Source organism: Lepus europaeus, chromosome 11, assembly GCF_033115175.1.
Source record: "Lepus europaeus isolate LE1 chromosome 11, mLepTim1.pri, whole genome shotgun sequence".
Taxonomy (NCBI): Eukaryota; Metazoa; Chordata; class Mammalia; order Lagomorpha; family Leporidae; genus Lepus; species Lepus europaeus.
Window position 1 is genome coordinate 109,049,411 of NC_084837.1, and position 25,037 is coordinate 109,074,447.

The 25,037-nt window shown below is 54.0% G+C and overlaps 1 protein-coding gene across 2 annotated transcripts in view; it reads right to left on the bottom strand.

The window, feature by feature from the left end:
* The window catches only part of ARNT2 (aryl hydrocarbon receptor nuclear translocator 2), a 132,092-nt gene that overhangs the window by 57,106 nt on the left and 49,949 nt on the right, over positions 1–25,037 (bottom strand). For both annotated transcript variants that reach the window (XM_062206345.1, XM_062206343.1), the window contains exons 5-7: positions 14,891–14,993; positions 10,604–10,669; positions 10,274–10,359 (exon numbers count right to left, since the gene is read on the bottom strand). In XM_062206345.1, the coding sequence (XP_062062329.1) occupies positions 10,274–10,359; positions 10,604–10,669; positions 14,891–14,993 (255 nt within the window). The remainder of the gene's footprint in view (positions 1–10,273; positions 10,360–10,603; positions 10,670–14,890; positions 14,994–25,037) is intronic.

Genomic DNA, 25,037 nt, shown 5'->3' on the forward strand with positions numbered 1-25,037 from the left:
AACTCTGGAGCTCAGGAATTTTCCCATTTTCTAGCAAAGTCATTGTTTACCACTGAGGAGCTCATGCCCACGTGCCCGCACGGGGGAGATTGGTTCATTTACAAGGCACCGCTCAGTCACCGAGTGAGTTGCTGTTCCAATGCTCCAATTCTATGACCTTAAAATAGGGTAAGAGGCCATGACTTCATCCCAGCCACCTCATCTAGGCCAGATGACTGTCTGTACCATCTTACAAGACTTCTGGGAAAGTGGATTCTATATTGGAAATTCTGGCAAGAAATTCTTCCACATGCTCTTCTCTCCAGGGTGCTATTTTTTTAAAAGATTTATTTATTTATTTGAAAGGCAGAGTTACAGAGGGGCAGAGGCAGAGAGAGAGAAAGATCTTCCATTTGCTGGTTCACTCCCCAGATAGCTGCAACGGCCAGAGCTGCACTGATCCAAAGCCAGGAGCCAGGAGCTTCCTCCAGGTCTCCCACATGGGTGCAGGGGCCCAAGCACTTGGGCCATCTCCCACTGCTTCCCCAGGCCATAGCAGAGAGCTAGATGGGAAGTGGAGCAGCTGGGACTCGAACTGGAGCCCTATGGAATGCCTGCACTGCAGGTGGTGGCTTTACCCGCTACGTCACAGCACCGGCCCTGTGACTATTTATTTTGTCCAAGCATGAGCTTGTCCCTCCCTCGCTTCCCTGGGTTTGGCTCTCCATCCACCCGTCCACCCACTCATCCATCCATCCATCCATCCATCCAGTATTTTACAAAACATCAATGCTACTCTAGGTCATTTCTGAGCTATGCTCTGGGATAAGAAAATGAACAAAGCACAGCCATGGGTCTTGATCACGGCATAACGTTGTGTGTGCCAGGTGAGCTCAGAATCAGGCAAGAGCATCAACAGCCGGAGGACGCAGCCGTGGAGGGGGGTGGAGGCAGCGAGGCGTCCTGCAGGCCCCAAATCTCCTCGTGCACAGAGACAGCCTCGCCTCCCAGACACAAGACCAGCTCAAGTTCAGAAACCAGAGCCCGGAAGACGCAACTTCTAAGCTCCCCGCAAATCACGCAAGCCAGTGGTCTGGAAGGCCTCTTCTGATGTCCCAAAAAATGTCACTTTCTCTTGCAAACGCAGACAACAAGGACAGCAGACAAGCATCCGGCCACTTCCCGGCCGGCAGCCACAGTGACTGACAAGCCACCTGTGAGCTTTCAGCGTGCAGGCACGCTTCGGTCATCTACAATTTAAAACCCAAATCGGGACTGTGGTGTGCATGCTTTGGAGCCTGCCACTCTTTTCAATACTCCTTAGCACTTCGCTTGGTTCAAAAATATCCTTTGAAAAACACGCCTGTTGCCTGGTTGTCCAGGACTCTACCCTATGGAGGTCTCATGTCGTTTCTAGACAATTCTCTAGTGCTGCAATTTAGATGAATGAAGCTATCTCAATTATAACTAATGCTTAAACAGATACACGACTCTGATGAACGCCTTAGAATAACTCCCTCAAAGTGCGATTCCTGTATCTTAAGGAATGCACACGGTAAGGCATGTAACTTACTGCCAAATTACTCGACAAAAGATTTGTATTAATGTACGTCCCCATCGGCGTCCGTGGAAGTGTCCTGTTCCCCGAGTCTTAGCAACACTATGGATTTTGCCTTTTCTATTTCTCGCCGTTTGCTAGGACAGAGAGGCTATCGGATCGCTTGAGCTCACAGTTGATGAATAGGGAGCCGAGTTTTCCCCGGTGATTAGTGTATCTGCACGTACATTCTTTCACACCCTGTTCATATCCTCTGCTCAGTTCTCCCTCTTGAGTTAACTCTGCCTTCTGGAAACTTGCCCCTGTTGGCCCAAACTGTGCCTTTCTGGAGCTATCCTGAGATTAATTCCTGCTTCATATGACACCCCCTCAAATACTTGAAGACAGGAATCATGTCTCACTTCCTCCAAGTTAAACAGCCCTGGCTCCTCCAACCATCCCTCACGTGGCACAGGTTCAAGGGCCAGCGCTGCGTCCGCCGCCCACGTGGCCCTGCTCACCTTAACACTCCCAGTCACCCAGCTCCCGGAGCGCTCCCCTCCGTCATCTGCCCGCTCTGGACACCTGCTGTCGCCGGCCTGCCCCTGGGGCCTCAGCCTTCTTCTAAGCACACATAAAAGTAGTAACAGTACTAACAGTAGTAACAGTACCTGGTTCACAGGGCTTTGGTCTGCACGTGAGTTATGTACCTGAAACATGTACTTACGCCTGCCCCACAGTAAGCACTGGGTGAGCATTCATACCCATTGATAGAATGGGTGCTGCGGCGTAGGAGGTTAAGGTACCACGTGGGATGCCTACATCCCATTCTGGCGTGCTGGCTCCTCGACTTCCTATTCAGCTTCCTGCTATCGCACCCTGGGAGGCAGTGGAAGATGGCCGCCCACGTGCTTGGGTCCCTGCCACCCACATGGAAGACCAGGATGGAGTTCTGGGCTTCTGGTCTTGGCCTGGTGCAGCCCTCGCTATCTGGGGTGTGGCCCAGCAAATGGAAGATATCTCTCTCTCTCTTCCCCACTCTCTCGCTGCCCTTCTAGTAAATGAAAACAAACATTAAAACAAAAACATGTTCGGGATCACACACATGCAGGAGGTGCATTGAGAGGCACGCTCTCTGTACAGTGTGGGAAGCTCACTCCCTCTCAGCTGTAACCACTGATGTGCAGGGAAGGCTGGGTGCACAAAGCCACAGGTGCAGTTTACTGGGTGACAGGGAGGTTTCACTTCCTGCTGAGAGAGCAAGTCCATCTTTACTTCCCTCAGCAAAGGGATGCGCAGCAGGCCCCGGGGCTGGTCAGACAGACGGAACGAGATGGACATCATTATAATTGACGGCAATAATAATTCATCACCTAACAAGGAGCAATGCTATTACCAGGGAGCCCGAACTAACTTATGTTAGATTTCATCGACTTTTTCTAGATTTGTTTGCCAAGTGCCAACATCCTATGCAATATCTGATTTCCCCCAAGCATGAAGATGGCGTTGGGGGTCTGGTGTTGCGGCACAGTGGGTTCAGCTGTGGCTTTTGATGCCAGTATCTCATATTGGGAGTGCCGGTTTGAGTCCTGGAAGCTTTGCTCCTGATCCAGTTCCCTGCTAATGTGCCTGGGAAGACAACAGAAGATGGCCAGGTACTTGGGATCCTGCTAACCACGTGGGAGACCCAGTTCCAGGCTCCTGGCTTTGGTCTGGCCCCGCCCAGGCCATGGCAGCCATCTGGGGAGTAAACCAGCCAGTGGAAGATCTCTCTTGGTGTCTCTGCCTCTCTCTAGCACTTTGCCTTTCAAATAAATACATTTTTACAACAGAGAAGATGGCACTGGTGTCTCTTTGAACGTAATCTGGGACCATATGCATTGTGTCCGATGTATTCAATATTTGCTTGCTCACATGGGTTGCAGTGACCTAGCTAGGATCTTAATGAAATACATATTTTGAGGGAGGCTCGGACTAGGTCAAGGGCCATGCACAGTGAGAACGGGAGCTCTGAATTCAGGACTCAGAAACTTGAGGGTTTTAGAGATGGTGATGAGAAAATGCCCTGGGGCTGGCGCTGTGTTGCAGTGGGTTAAGCCACCACCTGCGACACCAGAGTCCCATATAGACACCAGTTTGAGTCCCAGCTGCTCCACTTATGACCCAGCTCCCTGCTGATGGCCTGACAAAAGCAGTAGCAGATGGCCCAAGTGCTCGGGCCCCTGCCACTCCCATGGGAGACCCAGAAGGAGCTCTTGGCTCCTGGCTTTGGCTTGGCTCAGCCTTGGCCACTGCAGCCATCTAGGGAGTGAACTGGTGGATGGAAGATCTCCCTCTCTAATTCTGCCTTTCAAACAAATAAATGAATCTTTAAAAAAAGCTCCTCTGGACTACACACATGCTCGTGTTGCCAACCCTACAACAAAGGTAAGAAACACGCCCAGGGCTCCAAACGCCTCTGTTTGTTGCTTGGTTGTTGTTGCTGTTGGGTTTTGTCTCTGGGTTTACAGGGAGGGCTGCTGTGTTGGGGGTGGGTAAGGACCCTGCACAAGATCTCCCCTCTTCCCAACACGTGAGTACACAGACACAGGTCTTGTGACCCGCAGCGGCTGTGCCGCACAGCACGGCTCCAAACCGCCCTCAGCTTCTCCCCTATACAACGTGCTGCTGGGGTGGATGTGGGCCCGGCACGGTGAAGGTTAAACCCCGCTGGGAGGTACTAGGTGAAAACTTCCCCCAGATGTGGCGTTTGCAAGCGGGGGCCTTTGGGAGGTGAGTAGGACAAAGCCGTGGGTGGGGAGGCCCCAGGATTGACTGGCTTTGTAAGAAGAGGAAGAATGGACACACCACCCCCCTACACACTCGCATACCCACACAAATATACACACATCTTCACATTCACCGTACACTCACACCCATGCAAGCCCATAACCACACCCACATACATACACACACTATACCTGCACACACAGACACATTACACACAATCTCACCCTTATATACACACTTTCAAACACACACTCAGCATACACTCACACACATGCACACACCCATACCCACATATGCACGCCCACATACACATACTCATACATGCACACTACACACACATACCCACTACACACACCAATATATACACATACACGCACTCTCATACATGTGCACACACTCAGCATATACTCATACAAAACCACCCTCACACATACATACACTCACAGACATGCACACATACTCACCACATATACATACACTACACATACACACACTCACATACATGTCCACACATTCACCATACATTAACACACATGCACACACCCATACCTACATGTGCACACACTACACACACATACTACACACACATACACATACCCACACCCACATACACATCCCATATAAACTCATGCATGTATGCACATACAACACACACACTCACACACATACACACTCTCATGTACACACACACCCATCCCTACATATATGCACATACACATACGTACACTCAGACACACCCACATACACTCATCCATACACACTCACACACACATATACAGTCACACATACACATACACACACTCATGCATGCACACTACACATACACACACTCACACACATGTACGCACACTCACTATGCCCTCACACAATGGACAGTCACATGCACACACACATACATATATATATACACACAGTCACACATATACACACACACACTCACATATACACACATTCTCTCACACACAGTCATACTCCCCCACAGACACTGTCACTCCCTGTCTCTTGCCCTGTGGTGCCCAAAGCCCTCTTGGGAGCCTGCCCACAGCCGGTGCCCCCATCTGCGGCCCTGTGATGTTGGGTCTGGGAGCCAAGACCAACCTCTCCCCTCCATGACTCATGCAGTCTGTGGCGGCCCGAGACACATGTTAACATTCTGACACATTTGCCTCCTGTCACTTTTATCTCAAAGGAAGGAAAACATTTCCGATGCAACTGGATGGCTTCCTGGTCTCATTCCAGGCCCATCCTCCCCAGAGGCCCACAGAGGCTCACGGCGCTAATAGCCATCTGTCCGCCGCCGACTCCTGGGGGGACAGCTTCAACAGGGATGACCCAATGCACTGCAGATCCGACTCCCCATTGTCCACTGTTGTCCATCCCTTCCTCCGCATGTGGAATGCTGCCTCTTTCACGCGCTGTATCTCAGTGGCTGGAACCACGCCCAGCACATAGATCACGGGAGGCCCACAAATCCATGTTCAGTGAGGGGGTGAATCTATATTTTTCAACTTCACTGACCGTACTTTCCTCAAAGGATGCCTTTGAAACATACAAATGGGCTCGCACGTGTTCATGGGCTTTCTCCCCAGGAGCCCTTGGTGAAAAACCAAGAACAATTCCCCCCAGCCTTGGGCAGAGGGACAGGAAGGGCAATCATTCTAAAACACGCCCAGAGCATTCTCCAACAATGTTCCCCAGGAAAGAGGACTTGACTGGAGCCTTCTCGCCCATCAGGAAGAGGGCAGCTGGCCAATTCCAGCACACTCTGTCCTTTCTACTGGAGCTACAGGGAGAGGATGCGAAGAAACACCTGTGAACGTCCCAGCCCCCAGACAGGTCCACTGGGAGACCCTGCTCAACCCTAAGACCACAGGACAATTCCCTTCCTCACACCTTAGCCTCACACCAGGGCTGCAGTAACACTGGGTGATGGCTGGGTGGCCACTCTAAGTAAGAAGGGGCTTGTTGGGGCCCCCTGAGAGCACGTTATAGCTCTGATGCTATAGACATTAAATACAACCCAACTTGTAGTGAGATTAATATGGGGAAATACTTGGAAAAGCTTGTGGAAAAGTGGAGGTAAAAGATAAGTTTATTTTGGTGGCAAATTTTTTTGAAATCTACATATGGGAATGGTCTTTGAAAAGTTCACAGAAAATGCATGCTGTGCAAAAACTATGCATAGACTCTGCACCTCGCACTCAGGCCTGTTGACCTCCATGTCCTGTTACCTGAGATAGCACGGCGGGGTTTCCACAAGGGCTACTTTGAAGAGGGCACGCAAAAGGCCAAGCAGTCTGAAGAGACAAAGTTGGCATAGAATCCATCTCAGACGTGAAACTACAGCCACGAGATTAAGATGACCATGACTGAGAGCATTTCAGGCATGGGAAGCCAAGACACAGTGGCAAAAAAAAAATGGCCTAAATGAAAGATCTCTGCGAGTGAGATCCCAGTGGAAAGAACGGGCCATCCAAGAAGGAGGTACCTTTCTCTGAAGGGAGGAGCGAACTTCCACTTTGACCATGACCCTGTCTAAATAAGGTCAGAGTTTGTGGACTCAAGAGGCTTCCGTAGCCTTGGCAGCTCATGTCAAGAGCCTCGGGTGATTACTGATGCCACAAATACGATGAGCGTGGATGACGGAGTCACGCCGGCAAGAAGAGGCAACAGTGACACCGTCACGTCTCGGAGGAAGCAGCTGCTGCTCTGGGGTGACTTACTCGTGCGGATGGTGAGATGATCCTGCACACGTGAAGGAGAGACAAAGGCTTTCCCCAGAACAAACGGGATTCATCCCCAGAACTGCCCTGCAGGAAACGTCCCAGCAAGTTCAAGAAGAAGGAACTGGTACCAGTCAGAACTCAGATGTACATAGGAGAGGGAGAAGGCTGCTGTGGCCTGGGAGAGCAGTGGAGGATGGCCCAAGTCCTTGGGCCCCTGCACCCGTGTGGGAGACCTGGAGGAAGCTCCTGGCTCCTGGCTTTGGATCGGAGCAGCTCCGGCCATTGTGGCCAATTGAGGAGTGAACCAGCAGATGGAAGAGCCAGCTTGCTTGTTTTCTCTCTCTCTTTGCCTCTCTCCTTTCTCTGTGTAACTCTGACTTTCAAATAAATAAATACATCTTAAAAAAGGGGGGGGGGGGAAGAGCACCAGAAAAGCAATAAGGAAGGTGCCATCCAATCTCTTATTTTTATAATTCTTTTCAAAATATTTATGCATTTCTTTTACTTGAAGGGGAGAGGGGGGTGAGAGAAAGAGAGACACAGAGAGATTTCCCATCCTCTATTTCACCCCTCAAATGCCCACAATGTGCAGGGCTGGGCCAGGCCAAGAGCTGGGAAGTCAGTCTGGGTCTCTCAAGTGGGCAGCAGGGACCCAAGCACTTGAGCCACTGCAGGAAGCTGGAGTTGGGAGTGAAACAAGGCACCGTGAAATGGGATGTTGCGTCATCAGTGGCATGCTAACTGCTTTGTGTCATGTGTCTGCACCACCCATGAAACATTATTGTTGTACCTGGGTTTATATTGGTTGTAAATGTATGTTGTAAACTTGGGACAACGAATAAAAGCATTTTAAAGAATTATAGTTGATATGTTAATGAAGAAAAGAAAGCGAAATCGTGTAAAATGCTCCATGAAAGCTAGAGAAGACAGAAGAAACAAATAGTCATTGCAAGGAAGAGAAAATGTGGTAGCCCCTAATCAAACTGTATCAATAATCATGCTAAATGCAAACAGTTTAAACACAACCGTTAAAAGACAGAGTGTCCAGGCCAGCGCTGTGGCACCGCGGGTTAAGCCACCATCTGCAGCACTGGCATCCCATATGTGCACCAGTTCATGTCCCGGCTGCTCTACTTCCAATCCAGCTCCCTGCTAATGCACCTGGGATAGCAGTAGAAGACGGCCCGAGTGCTTGAGCCCCTGTACCCATGTGGGGGACCCAGAATGAGATCTTGGCTCCTGGCTTTGGTCTGGCTCAGCCCTGGCTGTTGCAGCCTTTGGGGAGTGAACCAGTGGATGGAGAATCTCTTTCCTTCTCTCTCTGTAATTCTGATTTTCAAATACATAAATAAATCTTAAAAAAAGATAGGGTATCAGAGTTGGATACATTGCAACTATATGGTATTCAAAAGAAAACAATTTAAATATGAAGACACGATTGGGCTAAAAGCATTGAGGAAAACATACCATGCTAACGCTAATCAAAAAAAGGAAGTTAGAGGGGCTGGTGCTATGGCGCAGAGGGTTAAAGCCCAGGCCTTCAATGCCGGCATCCCATAGGGGCACTGGTTCATGTCCCGGCTGCTCCTCTTCTGACCCAGCTCTCTGTTATGGCCTGGGAAAGCAATGGAACATGGCCCAAGTGCTTGGGCCCCTGCACCTGCGTGGGAGACCTGGAAGAAGCTCCTGGCTCCTGGCTTCGGATCTGCTCAGCTCTAGCTGCTGTGGGCATTTGGGGAGCAGATGGAAGACCTCTCTCTCTGTCCCCATCTCTCTCTGTAACTCTTTCAAATAAGTAAAATAAATCTTTTTTTTAAAAAAGAAAGTGAATCCAAATTAAATTCAGACAAAGCAGAACTGAGAGAAAGGGGAATTCTCAGGGATAAAGAAAGGGACCTTACATAAAAGATCAGTTTTCCAAGACACAACAATCCTTAACCTGCACATGCCAAATAAGACTGTACCAAAATATGAAGCAAAAACCGACGGAGCTACAAGGAGAAACAGGCAAACCCAGTATGACGGCTGGAACCTTCCACATTCCTCTTTGAGCAACTGATTCATCCCGCATGCAAAAAATCCAAGACAAAGACAGCTGCTTTTAACAGCTAACAATCAACTTGATGTGACCGGCATTCATAGAATACTCCCCACAACCACAGAGGAATGTCCATTCGTCTTCAGCTGACACTGGGACGCCTGCTGAAATATAGCACATTCTGGGTCACAGAGTTTGCACAAATTATTCCATATTGTATGTATTCTTTTGTTGAAAGCCAGGTTTATTGAGATCTAATTCATGTACCATAAATTTGCCATCGAATGTGTATAATTCAGTGTTTTTTCTTTGTGTGTTTATAGAATTGTGCAACCACCTCCACCATCTCATCGTATAACCCTCTGTCACCCCAAAATAAAACACTGCACCTGCTGTGGTACCCACTGAATGAGCCGGGAGTCATTCTCCATTCTTTGCTCTCTTTAGCACAGACCTACTCTCTGTCTTGATGGGTTTGCCTATCCTGAAGATTTCGTAGACATGAAATCATACACCGCATGGTCTTTTGTGAATGGCTTCTTCAATTGAGCATGACATTCTCAAGGTTGGTCTACATGATTATTTCAATACTTTGTTACTCTTTATGGATGAATGATATCCCTTTGCATGGATACACCACACTTTAGATAGTTAGTTATGGTGTAATTTGAGTTGCTTCCACTTTTTGGGCATTATGAATACTGCTAGTGGGATCATTCATGCACAGATTCCTTGGGGGATGTAGGAGTCCAGTTCTCCTGGGTACACGGCTCGGAGCGAGAAGCCACCGGGCCCCACGGTTGCACGGGGATACCATTTCCCCCGGTGGTTGCACCACATCACATTCCCACCAGCCATGTGGAATCGCTCCGTGTCCTCTCCCCAGCAGCTGCTTTTCAGTGGAACCGTCCCGGGGAGAGTGGAAGGCGTCTCGCTGTGTGGTTTGCACTTGCATTTCTCTGCTCACATGGACACAGCTGTCAATTCAACTGGCCACACTGAACCAGCAGAGGATCCTGTGGCTCAGAGCACGGAGGAGAGCTGCTAGGGCTCCAATCATCTTGGCGCGGGCAGCTTTTGGGGGAACTCTGTTTCAAGGAGGACTTTTCTCCGGGTACCAAGCTGACTGTAAGACCAGCAGGGGGCTTTTCTAACAGGGCAGCGTGGTTAGGTGTAAGTGGCCTCCAGGGTCCTGGGCACCCAGACACGGGACGGTCTGCTTACCTGCTGGCGGCCAGGCCTTGATGTACCCCGTGCAGTGGACCACGGCGTACTGGGCCTCTCCTTCTTTCACGGGGCCAAGACCGTTCCTAAAGTAAGAACAGCTGTGAAAATGTTTTCATGGCGTGGAGGCCGGGCGAGGGTGTGGATGACTCCTCCGGCACGGAAGCTACCGGGCTCCTTGTTTGTCTTTGTGGTTTCCAAGCTGGACTTTCACCATCCTGTTTTCCCTCCTCCCACGTGGCCTGAGATCCCAAGTCAATTCCACCCACCCCCCATCCTCATCTCCTCCTCTCAGCCTCCCCCAAGTGCCCAGCAGACGGGGCCACTGACCTGAAGCGCTTCCGCATGGTGGTGATTCTGTTGAGGGGAAGGTGATCCAAGGGGGCGTTTCCACACCTAGGATGGGACCAAAGGGGCAGAATGAGGGGCGGGCTCTGCCAGTGCGTGTCAGCACAGCCCGGGGCCCTCCACGGCACAGAGGCCACCACCCAAGGAAGGACAGCGTGAGCCACTTTGCAAGGCACAGCCCTGAGTCTGGAGATGCCCCAGAAAGGCTCTAGGAGAAACCCGGCCCGGCTCCGTCATCAGGGCATTTCAGTAGTGCTGGGGTCGGGGTGGGCTCTCAGGAAACAGGCGGAGGGGTGATGACAGCGGCAGTGTTTCTCCAGGCCGGAGCAGGGACAGCCACTGCAGACAGACGTCGCCAGCTGATGAGCAGAAGTACCCTCCCAGCAGCATCACAGCTGTAGAAACTCCCCCTGACCCCCCGCAAGGTCCTGGCTCCTAGAGTAAGCGCACGGCTGGAAGCCCGGGGGTGGCACACAGCAGAGCGGCATGCGGGACGCACAGGCACGGCTGCGGGCTCTTCACTGAGGGGACACAGGGCGCACTCGGCTGGGACTTCCCCTGTGCCCCTTCTCAAAGATGCTCTGAGAACCCTGGGCGCTGGACATGAAAGCCTGCACGCGCCTCCTTGGTGGCCCACTCTTCCCTCTCCCAACTCCGTGACAAGTGACATCCCGGGTGTCCTGATTGTCACCACAGCAGGGAGACCTGGGACAGCTGCCAGCACCAGCAGGGTTTTCCCAGTAGGATCACTCTATGACACTGCCACCCAGGGACGGCAGCACGGCTCTCTGTCCTGGGCTGGCAGACTGCGCCCAGTGTGTTGTACTTGGAGGCAGAGGTTACGACCTCAACGGATGGCAGTACTGCCCGCCTGTCAGGGAAACCCAGGTAGTGAGGGCCCGGCACGCCCGAAAACAACCTGGAGCTCATTCCCCTGCAGGGCCCTGGGACAGGGAAGGCACTGCCTGCCGTGAGTTGACAGGGTGGAGAGAACGGCTTCTAATAGACACAGGGGTCTTAGGGGGCCTCCAAGCAGTCAGCTCATAAGGGAATAGCTCAGCGGGGGTAGCGGTGGGTGCCCTGCTCACTGCCCACCAATCCAGGCTGGGCATGTCCTCTGTTTGCCAGAGCACCACAGGATGGACCCTGCTGTGACCGAGGCCTTTCATCCCCGGGTAGACACTGACGCAGGGGACTCCCAGCCCCCAGCCTGCCCCAGGCAGCTGCACAGGGGACGGACAGCATGAGAGATGCCAGGCCGGATAAAGGGAGATGCCCCTGTGTTCCATCACCCCAGTGCCACCTGTGGCTGAGGCTGGGGGGAGGGGTTTCCTCCAGGTCTCCTGGCAGTATACCAAGGCCAGCTGCTCAGCCTGGACAGGAGGAGCTGAGAGGCGAGGCTCACTATACTCAAGGCTCTGAAGGCCAGCTCTTGGACAAGGGAGCAAAGCAGCCCTGTTAGCTCGGAGGGCCCGGCAAGGGTCAGAGAGGCAGGGTGTCCCTCGACACAGGCCAAACTTGGTTAACCAGCCTGTACGTGAACAGATTTTGTTTAAAAGCTCAGTTGTGGGGCTGGCATTGTGGCTCAGGGGTTATGCCATCTCCTGTGGCGCCAACATCCAGTATGAGCGTGGGTTTGAGTCCCAGCTGTTCTGCTTCCAATCCAGCTCCTTGTAATATGCCTGGGCAGGCAGCAGAAGATGGCCCAGGTACTTGGGCCCCTGTCACCCACGTGGGAGGCCAGGATGGAACTCCAGGCTCCTAGCATTGGCCTGGCCCAGTCCCAATCATTGCAGCCATTTGGAGAGTGAACCAGTGGATGAAAGATCTGAAGATCTCTCTCTCTCGTATAAATTTTTAAAAACTCCTTTAAAACATTACTTTGAATGATGGCAAATGCACACTTCTTTAAAGCATCTACTGTTTGGAACTTCTTAGGACACAACACACACTCCAGTGGTCCTCACGGTTCCAGTCCTGAGCAGCGGGGTGATGGTGAGGTTAGTGCATGGCTGCACCGTGCCAGGCCTGAGGCTCAGAGCCTCCTCGGGCTCCAGGGTCCTGGCAGAGAGGAGGGAATGTCACCCAAGCAGGAGACAATGTGTCTAAATTATGATGGACTTGCAAGGAGAGCTCAGCGACCACGTGCCAGGGATGGCGGGCGCGGTTTCTGTTCGGCCTCACTCCCTTGTCCCCAGCCCCAGCTCTGCCTGCTGCTCCCGCAAAGTTCACGTTCAGAGCCCATCACTGGTGCCGGGCAGTGAGTGCATCCCTGCTTCCTCCTAGAAGTTCCCTGGGCCCTCCCCCCCCCCCACCTGCCTCGCTGCTCCTCCTGCCCCTCTTCGGTGGGTGCCCCTCACCTGCCTCTGTGGGAGGGCCCTGGGCGCAGTCCCAGGCAATCTCATACCGCAGTTTCCTGGCAAGGGGTCCCACTTCATGGATGTCAGTCCCCAAGTCCTTATCTTGCGACCCGACCTCTCCCTTGGATTCCAGAATTTTGCACCCAACTGTCCACTCCTTGTGTCCATTTAGTGTCTGAAAAGGACCGGCATCTCCCTGCTCGCCAGACTTCCTGCAGCTCAATCTTCCCTTGGAACAGACACAAATTTTGGATGTAGCTCGGACTTCTCTCCTTCTCTCACACCTCCTCATCCGTACACACATACACACACTCACTCACACACACTAATGCACACACTTGCACACACTCACACTCACGCACACTCACACACACACTCATGCACGCACTCACACACATGCACTCACACACACGCTCACACATGCACACTCACACATACACTCACATGCTCACACATGCACACTCACATGCACACTCACACACACACATACACTCTCACACACACTTACACATACACCCTCACTCACACACACACACACACGCACACATTCACACACTCACACTCACTCACACACACTCACACACACGCAATGGCTGGCTGTGTCTGTGAAGATATCTGAACTCTGACCGCCCTTTGCCGTGATCACGGTCACCACGTGTCTCCCCTGAGTTACTACCCTGACCTCTCTCTGCTTCTTCCTCTGCATGGTTCGCTCACACAAAGCCAGAGCCACCTTTCGACATCCATAGACTGAAACTGAGGCCCAAACACAGCGACCCTGCAGCTCAGAGAAGCCGGAGTCTCCGTGGGCAACGCAATGCAACCTCCAGGACTCTCGGCCTCACCTCTGTGCACGACTCCCCACTCATTCTGCTCCACTTCTGAGACAGAAATCTCCTTATGGGTCGCTGGGTGCCCTGCCTGGGGGTCTCTGCACTTGCCATCCCCTCTACCTGGTGCTGTCCTTACCTGGAAGTTCCCGTATTTCATCCGCTAGCCTTCTTCATGTCATTAGACATCACCCTATTAACCTCCCCTAACCTCCCTAAATACATCAGTCAGTCATGCCTACTGCCTTCTACTCTTTTTAAAAACTAACTAAGTAAATAAAAGATTTATTTATCTATTTGAAAGTCAGAGTTAGACAGAGGGCGACAAAGACTCTTCCATCCGCTGGCTCACTCTCAAATGGCCACAAGGGCTGGAACTTGGCCTGTCCAAAGCCAGGAGCCAGGAGCTTCATCCTGGTCCCCCAGGTGTGTTCAGGGGCCCAAGGATTTGAGCTATCTTCTTCTGTTTTCCCAGACACACAAAGCAGGGAGCTGTATCAGAAGTGGAGCAGCCGGGGCTCGAACTGGCGCCCATATGGGATGCTGGCACTGCAGGAGGTGGCTTTACCCACTACACCACAGTGCCGGCCCCTCTACTCCTTCTTCAATCTGCTTTTGTTTCCCCCAGAGCGGGTAGCAACATGTGACTGTCACATCCCTACTTGGAACTTTGCCTAGTGCATACGGCCCCCAGTAAAATGAAGTCCTTGGTGGGCAGGGACTGGTCTGCTTTATTGAAAATCCAACCCCCAGCACCTTGAAGGGCACCCAGTACAGGGGGCCCCGCATATAAATTTCTTGGATAACTGCGTGAGTGGAGGGCGTCATCTCACACCTCCGCCTCCTGACTGCCACAGCCCAGACAGACTTGGCTGCCCATCCTGCACCCCTGACCGGGTGGAAGGGCGCTTACAAGACAGAGCGAGGGGTCTGCAGGTGCACACGCTGAGGCCCAGGAGGAACCAAGGCAGCACGTGTGAGCTCAGCGGGACCCTGGAGGCTCCCGGATGGTGGGGCAGCCGAGGGGTGCACGCCCAGCCCCGCCCCGCCCCGGGGGAGCGCGCGCCCGCCCCACCCACCTCATCCTGCAGATGAAGGAGCGCCGCGAGCCCATGCACATGCGCATAGACGACTGCTGCCCTTCCTTCTTCACCGTGCCCGTCTTCAGGTCCAAGATGCGGCCTGGCAGGGAGAGAGGAGGACATGCGCGTGAGCCACCCCCCGCCAGAACCGGGGTCGTGGGGGAGGGAGGGGCGGGGCCCGCGTCCGCCCGCCGCTCTGCCGAGTGCGGTCAGCTGGGGCTGGGCGGCCCGCTTGTGGCCTGGGAGTCCCCAGTATTCCCCGGGAGCAGGCTCTGGGCGCCAGGCAAAACGCACACAGCTGGAGACGCCTTGCTACGCTCTCGCCTTCTCGGCCTCGTCGGATGGCATCTTTCCGCGTGGCTCCAATTGCTCCTTCTCCCCCAGCGCACCCTGACAACAGAGGCGCTGGGCGAGGCCACCACCCGCAGCTTCCCTGGTGCTCAATCCACAGTACAGCTCGGCCCGTTCTCCAAAACCTTCCTGTCCCCGGCTTCGTCCAGTCCAGCGTTCTCCGGACCCGTCTTTGGTCGGCTCCTCTGCCTCCCGAGGCACCAACCGCAGCCATGCTGTACTCTCACCGATTTAATCCCCTGTGCGACTTTACCCACTGCAAGGCTCTGACAGCCGCCTCCGGCCGCCCATGCCCCCGTGTCTACACCTCCAGCACCAACCCCTCCATCTCCTTAGCCCCAGGTCCCCACCTCCGCCTCCTCTTGATGGCTCAGCCACCAGTCTGCCTTCACCCATTCGGCTCCACGGCACTGCCCAGCCCAGACCACAGGGTGCCCCTTGGTCGCCGGGTTTCATACACTCTTCCGCCCCTCTTCCCTCCTCTCCCAACCCCTGCTTGGAGCATTCCTGGATGTCCTGAGACACCATCTGCTCCGGCTTCCCCCCAGTGGCAGCTCCCACCCCCCAGCCTGGCATCCCCAGGGCAAGGCCTTGGTTCCTCTCTCTCACTCTCCCCCAGGGAGTCTCCACCCCTTCCTGTAGCCTCCCTCCTTCGACCAAACCTTGACTTGGGCTCTGCAGAATCTTCTGCTTGATGAGGCCTCCCCCCGAGACCCTCCTCCCCGTGCTCGCAGAATCCACTTTGGCCAAAGTCCCCCACCCTCAGGATCTCACCACCCCCAATATCTCACGGCCCCGGCCCACCCTCAGCAGGAAGCCTGTGGATTTAGGGGCAGGTGATCGACACAGCAGTTAAATGCTGCTCAGGGTGCCTGCGTCCCATACCTGAGCGCCACTGCCAATCCAGCTGCCGGCAAACAAAGACGCTGGGGAGAGGCAAGTGATGGCTCAGATAGCTGGGTGCCCCCTCACACACACAGGAGACTCAGACTGGGTTCCTAGCTCTTGGCTTCAGCCTAATGCAGGCTCGGCTAATGCGGGCAGTTGGGGAGCGAATCAGCAGGTGGAATAAATCTCTCTCCTTTTCAAATAAATGAAAATAAATCAATTTTTAAAGGGAGAATTCCGTTCAGTCAGTCTAGCCAGAATTCTCCTCCCTCCTTTTTTAAGAATTATTTATTAATTTGAAAGGTAGAGTTACTGAGACAGGTAAAGACACACACAGAGAGAGAGAGAGAGAGAGAGAGAGAGAGAGAGATCTTCCATCTGCTGATTCACTCCCCGAATGTCCACAAGGGCCGTGGCTGGGCCCGGCCGAAGCCAGGAGCCAGGAGCTTCTTCCAGGTCTCCCATATTGGATGCAGGGGCCCAAGGACTTGGGTTATCTTCCGCCACTTTCCAGGAGTATTAGCAGGGAGCAAGTGGAGCAGCTGGGCCATACGGGATGCCAGTGTCACAGGCGGCAGCTTTACCCACTGCACCACAATGCCGGCCCCCTTCTTCCACTTCTTGGGTGGGTGGCTACAGCAGGGCATTCACACAGCCACGCCCCTGCAGCCATCCCTGCACCGCTGCCACAATCCTCTACCTAAAACACACAGTCGGCCTGGCCTTGGCATGGGTGACCCATGACCCTCGGTCTCGCTGGCCTGGGTTTTCTCTGTCGCTCTGCTGTGATAGAGCACACACATGGAAGTGACAGGCACGCAGGAACAAGCCGCGGCCGTCAGTCCCCGGCAGGCTGAAATGATCGCGTCCAGGCCCCCTTGGAAGCGTCTCACGCTCTCCATCATTGGTTCCCAGAAGCACCCAAATCCTGCAGCCCAGCAGAGAAGCCAAAATCTGCTCTCGGCCAGCCTCCCCACCACCACCACCGGCTGACCACAGGTCTCCCAACTGCGCCACCAGGCGCTGGCTTCCAAGAGCTCCCACGGCACCATCACACATTGGCCCCTCCCCGCTCATCTCAGGGCCTTCCCAGAAACTCCCTGTGCCCGGGACAACCCCCTCTCCTTCTCCTGACTCACTCCAGGGTCACCTCCACCGGGTGTCAGAAGCATTCGCTCAACATCTACAACATGTTGAGCACGAAGAGCCGAAGAGGCAACGGCCTGTGTGTGTCTTCTAAAACACACGGAAATGGGCACACTAGGAAGACACTGCATATGCATTTCAAGTTTTTGCACTAAAACAGTTACTTTTTTTTTTGACAGGCAGAGTTAGACAGTGAAAGAGAGAGACAGAGAGAAAGGTCTTCCTTCCGTTGGTTCACCCCCCAGATGGCCACTACAGCTGGCGCTGTGCCGATCCGAAGGCAGGAGCCAGGTGCTTCTCCTGGTCTCCCATGTGGGTGCAGGGCCCAAGCACTTGGGCCATCCTCCACTGCACTCCCTGGCCACAGCAGAGAGCTGGCCTGGAAGAGGGGCAACCGGGATAGAATCCGGCGTCCCAACCGGGACTAGAACCCGGTGTGCCGGCGCCGTAGGCAGAGGATTAGCCTAGTGAGCCATGGCACCGGCCAAAACAGAGTTACTTTTAAGTCCATTTTACCACGAATTACAAAAGTGAGTGAGAGAAAGAACAAAAAAAAACAAAAAGCAGAATAGCACAGAACAGAACTGTGATGCTGAGTGGAGGCCTGTGAACCACACAGTAAGGTGGAAGAAGCTGACAACGTGACGGGGACCGCCCCTCGGCAGCAGGAAGTTGAAGTGCATGAGAGACCCGGTGCCTCCCTCCGCTACACTCCTACAGCGCACTGTGCTTTCCTGCCACTCTGCCACTCACAGCCTTGGACCCAGCAGAGCAGCTCGTGCACACGCTGCTGGGCACCTGCCGCAGCCCTAGGACACGGCCACACACTCCGCTCCCGTGGGCCACGGCACGTGCAGACACGCGCACTACCTCCACGCTCACTTTCAGTGCACGCACGGTTACACAGGAGGTGCACCCCAGGATTCAGCGCCATCCAGGGCCCCGAGGCCTGCTCCACAGGGGCTCTGGCGTGGCCAAGGCCCCCCTGCGCCTGCTGATTGTGGGCCACCGTCTGCTGGCCCAGGTTTGACACCTGTCTGTTTCCCGTACAGATGGAATCTTCTGACAGCTGCTGTCGTATGAACTGTCGCTGCTTTCTCATCACCACCTGGCGAGGAGTTGGAGCTGCGAGACAGGCCAGCATGAGGGTCTGTCAAGTTCCAGAGCGTGCTCTGAAAATAAACCACAGCTGTGCCTGCACGAGGCCGGGACGCGAGGAGACGGAAACCCACGCTGCAGCGGTCTGAGAGCCTGACCCCGGGGGCCGCTGCTCCCACGCTGATTTCTCCGTGTGCCTCTCCGGTTTCCGTGGGCACAGCGAGCCCCTCTCCTGAGGCTCCTCTGGAATGGGAGCTAACCTGACCTTCTCTAGTGGTTCTTAGTCTACCTCTAAAACCCCACGGACCGCATGTAAGAGGGTTTTTGACAGATGGGTAGCGGGCAGGCGGTGAACCCCCAGGGATATGGCTCAGCATCCTGGACGCTGTGTTTGGTGTTCTGGGCTCCCGGGAGAGATGCCGTCGCGGGGACACCGCTGCTCCTGATCTCTGCCCCACAGGAGGCTGGGGCTGCCTGACAACGGTGGGTCTGGATTCCCAGGGACTTACTTCCCAGTAGATCCCCAGAGAAGCCACCAGTACAGGTCAACCCCCCTCCGGACCCACCCTGCACCTCACCCTCATCAGCTGGACCCAGAGGACTCCTCCTGCAATCCTGCCTGCAGGCCACTCCCACCATGCACTGTGTCCTGTTCTGCCTGGCCAGTGTCTACACTGGCATGCATGCCCCCGCTCCGGTTCCTCCTAATCCCCCACAAAGTGCCCACTCGGAAAGCAGCCAACCTGTTCCCATAGAAACCAGCCTGACCCCTTCCTCCCTCAGAGCCATCTCCCTGCAGAGGGGGTTCTGCTCCCACACCCAGCACGCCATGGGGTCAGAGCCTGGCTTGCTGTTTCTCGGTCCCTAGAGCCCATCTAGAGCAGCACAGCCCTGCTCCCCGCAGGCTGGGGCATCAGCCCACTGCACCTGCTTGCCCTCTTTGCTCCCCCAGTCTCTGACCTCTGGGCCACGCCACTCTCACTTTCCACCCTCCACACATAGTCCTGGTCTTGGTCTCCACCCTGAAACCTGCTGTCATCCTATGTGGTGTTGGCGCCCATGAAAGGACCCCCTTACTCTGCCTTGCTCAGTACCGACCCCCTCAATCCCCATCATGCTCTCTTCCCTCCACGGGAACCTCCCCCATCAGCACATCCTGGGACCTGTGGTTACCTCCGCTTCTGGCTAGCTCCCTCTGAAATTTCACAGCCAAACATCCACGTGCACTGGACCACAGCCTTCCGAACCACCTGTGGGTCCTCTCACTGCCGCCCTCCTGCCTCCCCTCTTCTTTGATTCAGGACAAGTCCATGCCTGACCACACAGAGAGCCCATCCTTCCCTTGGCTCAGGAACCATAGCTTCTCGGTGGCTCCAACTCTCCACCAGCCGGGACAAGTGGGACTCGACACACAGGGCAGGCTGGACTCCACACCGGCTCAAGCAGGTGCCGCTCTGCACTAGCACCACGGAGTGCCATCAGCAAGTTCAAGGTCATCGGTACACACACACATTGTCTGAGAAGGGGAAAGACGGCGGGGATCCAAGACATCTCCAAGTCTCTCTCTTCATCTGGAAATGGGGCCAACATTGCTCCCTTGTGAGGATTCACAGCTCAATCTACCCCCACAGGGAAGGAGTGAGCACATGGCTGGTGGGCTCCAGGCTCTGCCTTTGGAAGCCCTGAGAGCCACAGGCCATGAGGGCCCCCCCACAAGGCCAGTGGTCCAGCCCCAACCTCTGCCTCCTGGCCTCGCTGGGAGAGAGGCCGCACAGGTCACCCCAGAATAACACGCACATCTCCAGCCCAGATCAATGCTCAGAGCACAGCCTCCGGCTAAAAGGTTGAAAAGTCCATCTACTTATTTTCCCTCAAAATATTTTCTTGCTCTGAAACTAAGATGATATTTGAGCAGAACCCTCCCCCCCCACACACACACACAAACACACACACACACAAGTATTCACCCAGGAAAAATCCCAGATAATCATTAAAGAAAAACAGTTACCACTTGGGCGTATTTCCTGAGCATCTCTTTCCACGCACGCCTGCTCTTGATTTTCATTAACTGCGGTCTTGTGGTATCTGTTTTTCCACTTCGTGTCGCTTAGCATAAACCCATAAGGATTTTATCACAGATCTCGCTGGGAAGGCTCTGCAGGGTCATTCCGAGTACAGGACTTACTGTTGCACGTTCAAGTCGGTGCCAGGTTTGCCACGTGGCCAAAACTGCTGTGGTGAACATTTCTGCACAAAACAACTCCCCGAGCCATCTGAGGCTGCGAGGTTCCCCTAAAACAGAACCACGTTGGAGCCTCACAATGCCAACAATCTGGGGCCCGCACTGTGGCACGACACCCACGTCCCGTGCGGGTGCCGGTTCCACTCCTGGCAGCTCCACTTCCAATCCAGCTCCCTGCTCATGTGCCCAGGAAAGCGGCAGAAGATGGCCCAAGTGCTTGGGTCCCTGCCACCCGCAGGAGAGACCCGGATGGAGCTCCTGGCTCCTGGGTTCGACCTGGCTTAGCCCTGCCTGGCTGTGGCAGCCATTTGGGGAGTGAACCAGCAGATGGAAGATCTCTCTTTGTCTGTCTCTCCCTCTCTCTCTGTTGCTCTGCTTTTCAAATACATAAATATAAAGCTTTGTTTAAAAACTACCAACACCCTTAGTCTACGTCTAAAATCCCGAGGAAGCCAGGCTGTCCACCTGTCCACTAAGTTTTCTTCTTCCTTGAAATGTGAATAAGAGTTGTGACCCATGCACCGGACAGTTGAAAAGCACACAGTGGGCCAACTGCAGCCTGCAGCCCGAGGCTGGCCCTCCAGTGTTTTTATAAATAATGCTTTACGCTGGCGCCACGGCTCAACAGGCTAATCCTCCGCCTTGCGGCGCCAGCACACCGGGTTCTAGTCCCAGTTGGGGCGCCGGATTCTGTCCCGGTTGCCCCTCTTCCAGGCCAGCTCTCTGCTGTGGCCAGGGAGTGCAGTGGAGGATGGTCCAAGTGCTTGGGCCCTGCACTCCATGGGAGACCAGGAGGAAGCACCTGGCTCCTGGCATCAGATCAGCGCGGTGCGCCGGCCGCAGCACGCCAGCCGAGGTGGCCATTGGAGGGTGAACCAACGGCAAAAAGGAAGACCTTTCTGTCTCTCTCTCTCACTGTCCACTCTGCCTGTCAAAAAAAAATTTAAAAAAATAAAAATAAAAAAATATAAATAAATAAATAATGTTTTACTGGAACAGAGCCAGGCTCACTCATTTATTTATCCTCTATGGCTATTTTCATACCACAATGGCAGCGTCGGGTGTTTACAACAGAAGCTATATGGCCTGCAAAACCTCAAATATTTACTCTCTGACCCTCTATGGAAAATCATTTTCTGAGCCTTCCGTCCAAAGAAAGATCATGAAGATTCCAGAACAAAGCATCTTCGTCTATGGGCAGACGCACTCTGTCAATGTTTTTAGTAAACTGTTTTTTAAGTATTATTTTGGCCAGTAGTAACTTTTTAAAAAAGAACAATCCGAAGTTTGTCTTGGATAAGACCACAAAAGAAGGCTTTGTGCACATAAAAATGCTCCCCAGGCTATGAGAGAAATACAAATATAAATTAGAATTATTCCATCAAAAGAATCCTTAAGAAAACTGGAAACATATTATCTTGGTTAGTAAAAAAAAAAAAAAAAATAGGAAAACAAGAGAAAATGACTGACAACAAAAGCAGAACAATGGCCCCAGCGTGGACAATATTTGATGTGGTTCCAAAAATGTGTGGCCCCTTGAAATGGGGGCGCAGACGCGGCAAGACATTGGGGTGCTGTTCCAGTGACAACGTGTTCCCATTCTCAAAAGGTCAGCTCCAGCCACCCAGCAGCTGTTCACACAGGCAAGAGCACCGTGCCACAGCCCAGGGACCCACGCTGGGCGCCCCAGGCCTGTTCCGGACAAGCCCCTGGGGCCATGAGCTTCGGCCAGCGAGCCCGGCAGGGAACCGGCCTTCCCCTGCTGAAGGTCCTGTCTTACTTAGTCCATCCAGTGTCATGCAAACAGCACTGATAATGCTCACAGGTCAAGGAGTCCACCGCCAAGGCACTGGCTTGGTATTTGGCATTTTTATAAAAGACTTATTCATTTGAAAGGCAGAGTTAGAGAGAGAAGGAGAGACAAAGGTCTCCCATCTGCTGATTCACAGGAGAGACAGACAGAGAGGTCTTCCATCCACTGGTTCACTGTCCAAATGGCCTCACCATCCGGGCTGGACCAGGCCAAAACCAGGAGCCAGGAGCTTCCTCTAAGTCTCCCACATGAGTGCAAGGGCCCAAGCACTTGGGCCATCTTCCACTGCTTTCCCAAGTGCATTAGCAGGGAGCTGGATCAGAAGCAGAGCAGCTGGGACTCGAACCAGGGCCCATGTGGGATGCTGGCGCTGCAGGCAGTGGCTTAACTGGCAGTGCCCGGCAGGTTTGATATTGGGCGAGGCCAGTCCCCGTGCAGGGTGCCATCTAGCTGTGTCCTCGCGTGGCAGAAGTCTTTCACGAGGGCACTGACGTCATTCATGATCATGACCACCTCCTGGACAAGGCCCTACCTTCTTGTTACTGAGGGTTAAGTCAGCCTGTGACCTGGGGCAGGAGGCAGCACTATTCGGACCATGGCAGGTTTTGTGATGTCTGTCAGGTGTTTGGCAATAGCTCTGGGCATTAGGACCTCACTCCTTCCCACGCCCCAAGGGGCAGCTCTGGGCGGGGGAACAGAGCAGACATGGACATCGGTGCCTCCATCCGCCCCTTACCCACTACCAAGCTGTCTTGAGAAACGGCGCCCCTGTTCTTTCACTGCAGAAACCCAAACAGGAGCCGCCATCTTGCAACAAGATCCCACCTCCCTGGCCTGAGTGATTGGTTGAAGACTGGGTACCCAACACAGCTGGGCCAATCACAATACTTCCCCCACCCTCTGCCCACAGTGGTTGGTCCCAAGACTAGGAAGTGATTCAGCTGGGCCAATCAGAGCCCTCCACAGGTGAAATGGGAGCTGGCCATGGCGTCGCCTTTTCTCTTTGGGGACCTGAGCCTGGCTGTGTTAGCCGCAGGGATTCTGCGTCATGCAGAACTGATGCCAAGAAAGCAGTGGACACAAGAAACTGCAAGAGCGCCCTGTGATGTCCATGTCGTTGGCAGCAAGCAGTTGCTCTTTGGAGTGCCTAGACCAGCTCGATTTTAGCCCTTGTCGCTTGTAGCCAAACAGCCCGGATGCAGAAACTGTTCTCTGCCCTTTGGCACTCAGGTTTTGACTCACTGAGCCCTGGACGAGGGGCCAGGAATTAGGAAACGTTTTACCTGTGTTACTTTGTTTGTTGGATCTACGTGGCAGCCCTAGGAAGTGAGTCCCATGGGTGTGCCAAGGTGGTATATGGGAAGAAGGGTGTTAGGAGCGGTCAGCCTCACCGTAGGGAAAGAGTTCATCCCGGAGAGGCCAAGAATCACCGGACACAGGGCTACGAGAAAGCAGGTTCCCCTTCAGTCACTTCTCGTGTGGTTTCTGAACAGCCCCTGGACGACGCAGCCCCTTACCCGCCTGCCTCCCGGGAGGCTGTCCCCTGCCAGGCCCCCTCCTCGGATTGTCTGGTGGGTTGTCTTCTGCCAAGGAGGAAACAGAAGATCAGAAATGCCCAAGGACTCAGGCCAGATCATCTCACAGCGGGCGCACAGTCAGGATTCGAGCCAGGGCTGTGGGAGTGCAGACCCGCTGCTCTTCACAGGGCCGGCTGCCCTGGGATGTCCTGAGTCCAGTCCCCACAGCAGGACATAAGGCAGTGCCCACCAAACAGGAACAGATGGGCAGCGAGGGGACGGGAGGTCACCCATCTGCCGGGGACTGTGGCCAGCCTGCGGCTGTCTTAGGATCAGCAATGTAGACTGGGGGAAATCCGGCGCTTTTTTTTCCCCCTTATTCTTTCTGCATTTGTTTATTGCTTTTCGGTTTTTTCCTTTTGATTTCATAGAGACCTTTGGCTCACCCTAGCCTGTGTCAGCCATTGCTCGGAAATGCGGGAGAATGGGTCTGCATTGATATTTGGATGGGGTCCTAGGAGGAGCTGCCCCTTGGGCAGGCCTGGTTACAGAGGCCAGGCCTCCGGTCCTGTCTGGATCAGTCCCTGTCCCAGAACAGTTGTTATAGAGCCTCCTTTTATTCTCGGATGTGCTGATTTTGAGGACAGAGAGCGCACACACACACACACACACAGAGTCCCCCTCTCTCTGCAGAGTGGTAGCAGGGGAATCAGACAGAGGTGGATCCCATACCAAGGAAGCTGAGACACTTGGGGAGATTCACGGCCACTCAGCACCTGCTGCCCGTCCCTCGAGCTCTTCTCTGCCCCTAGACAGGGCTATGTCTTACTGCTTAGGGTTGGAGCAAGGCCCCAAAGACCTCTCTGAAGGAGATGGTGAGCTCCCAATGCAGCAGCTGCTTCCCGGCGCACCCCTGCTCTCTAAGGGGGAGACAGAAAGCCCCATTCTTCTAAAGAAACACCTCCTGAGGGCTCCAGAGGCCCCCCCCCCCCCCGGCTGCCTGAACCTCTGGCTTCTCTGGCCTGAACTGCAACCAGGCCGATTGCACACCAGGAACACGCAAGGAGCCACGCTCAGAGTTCCACAGCT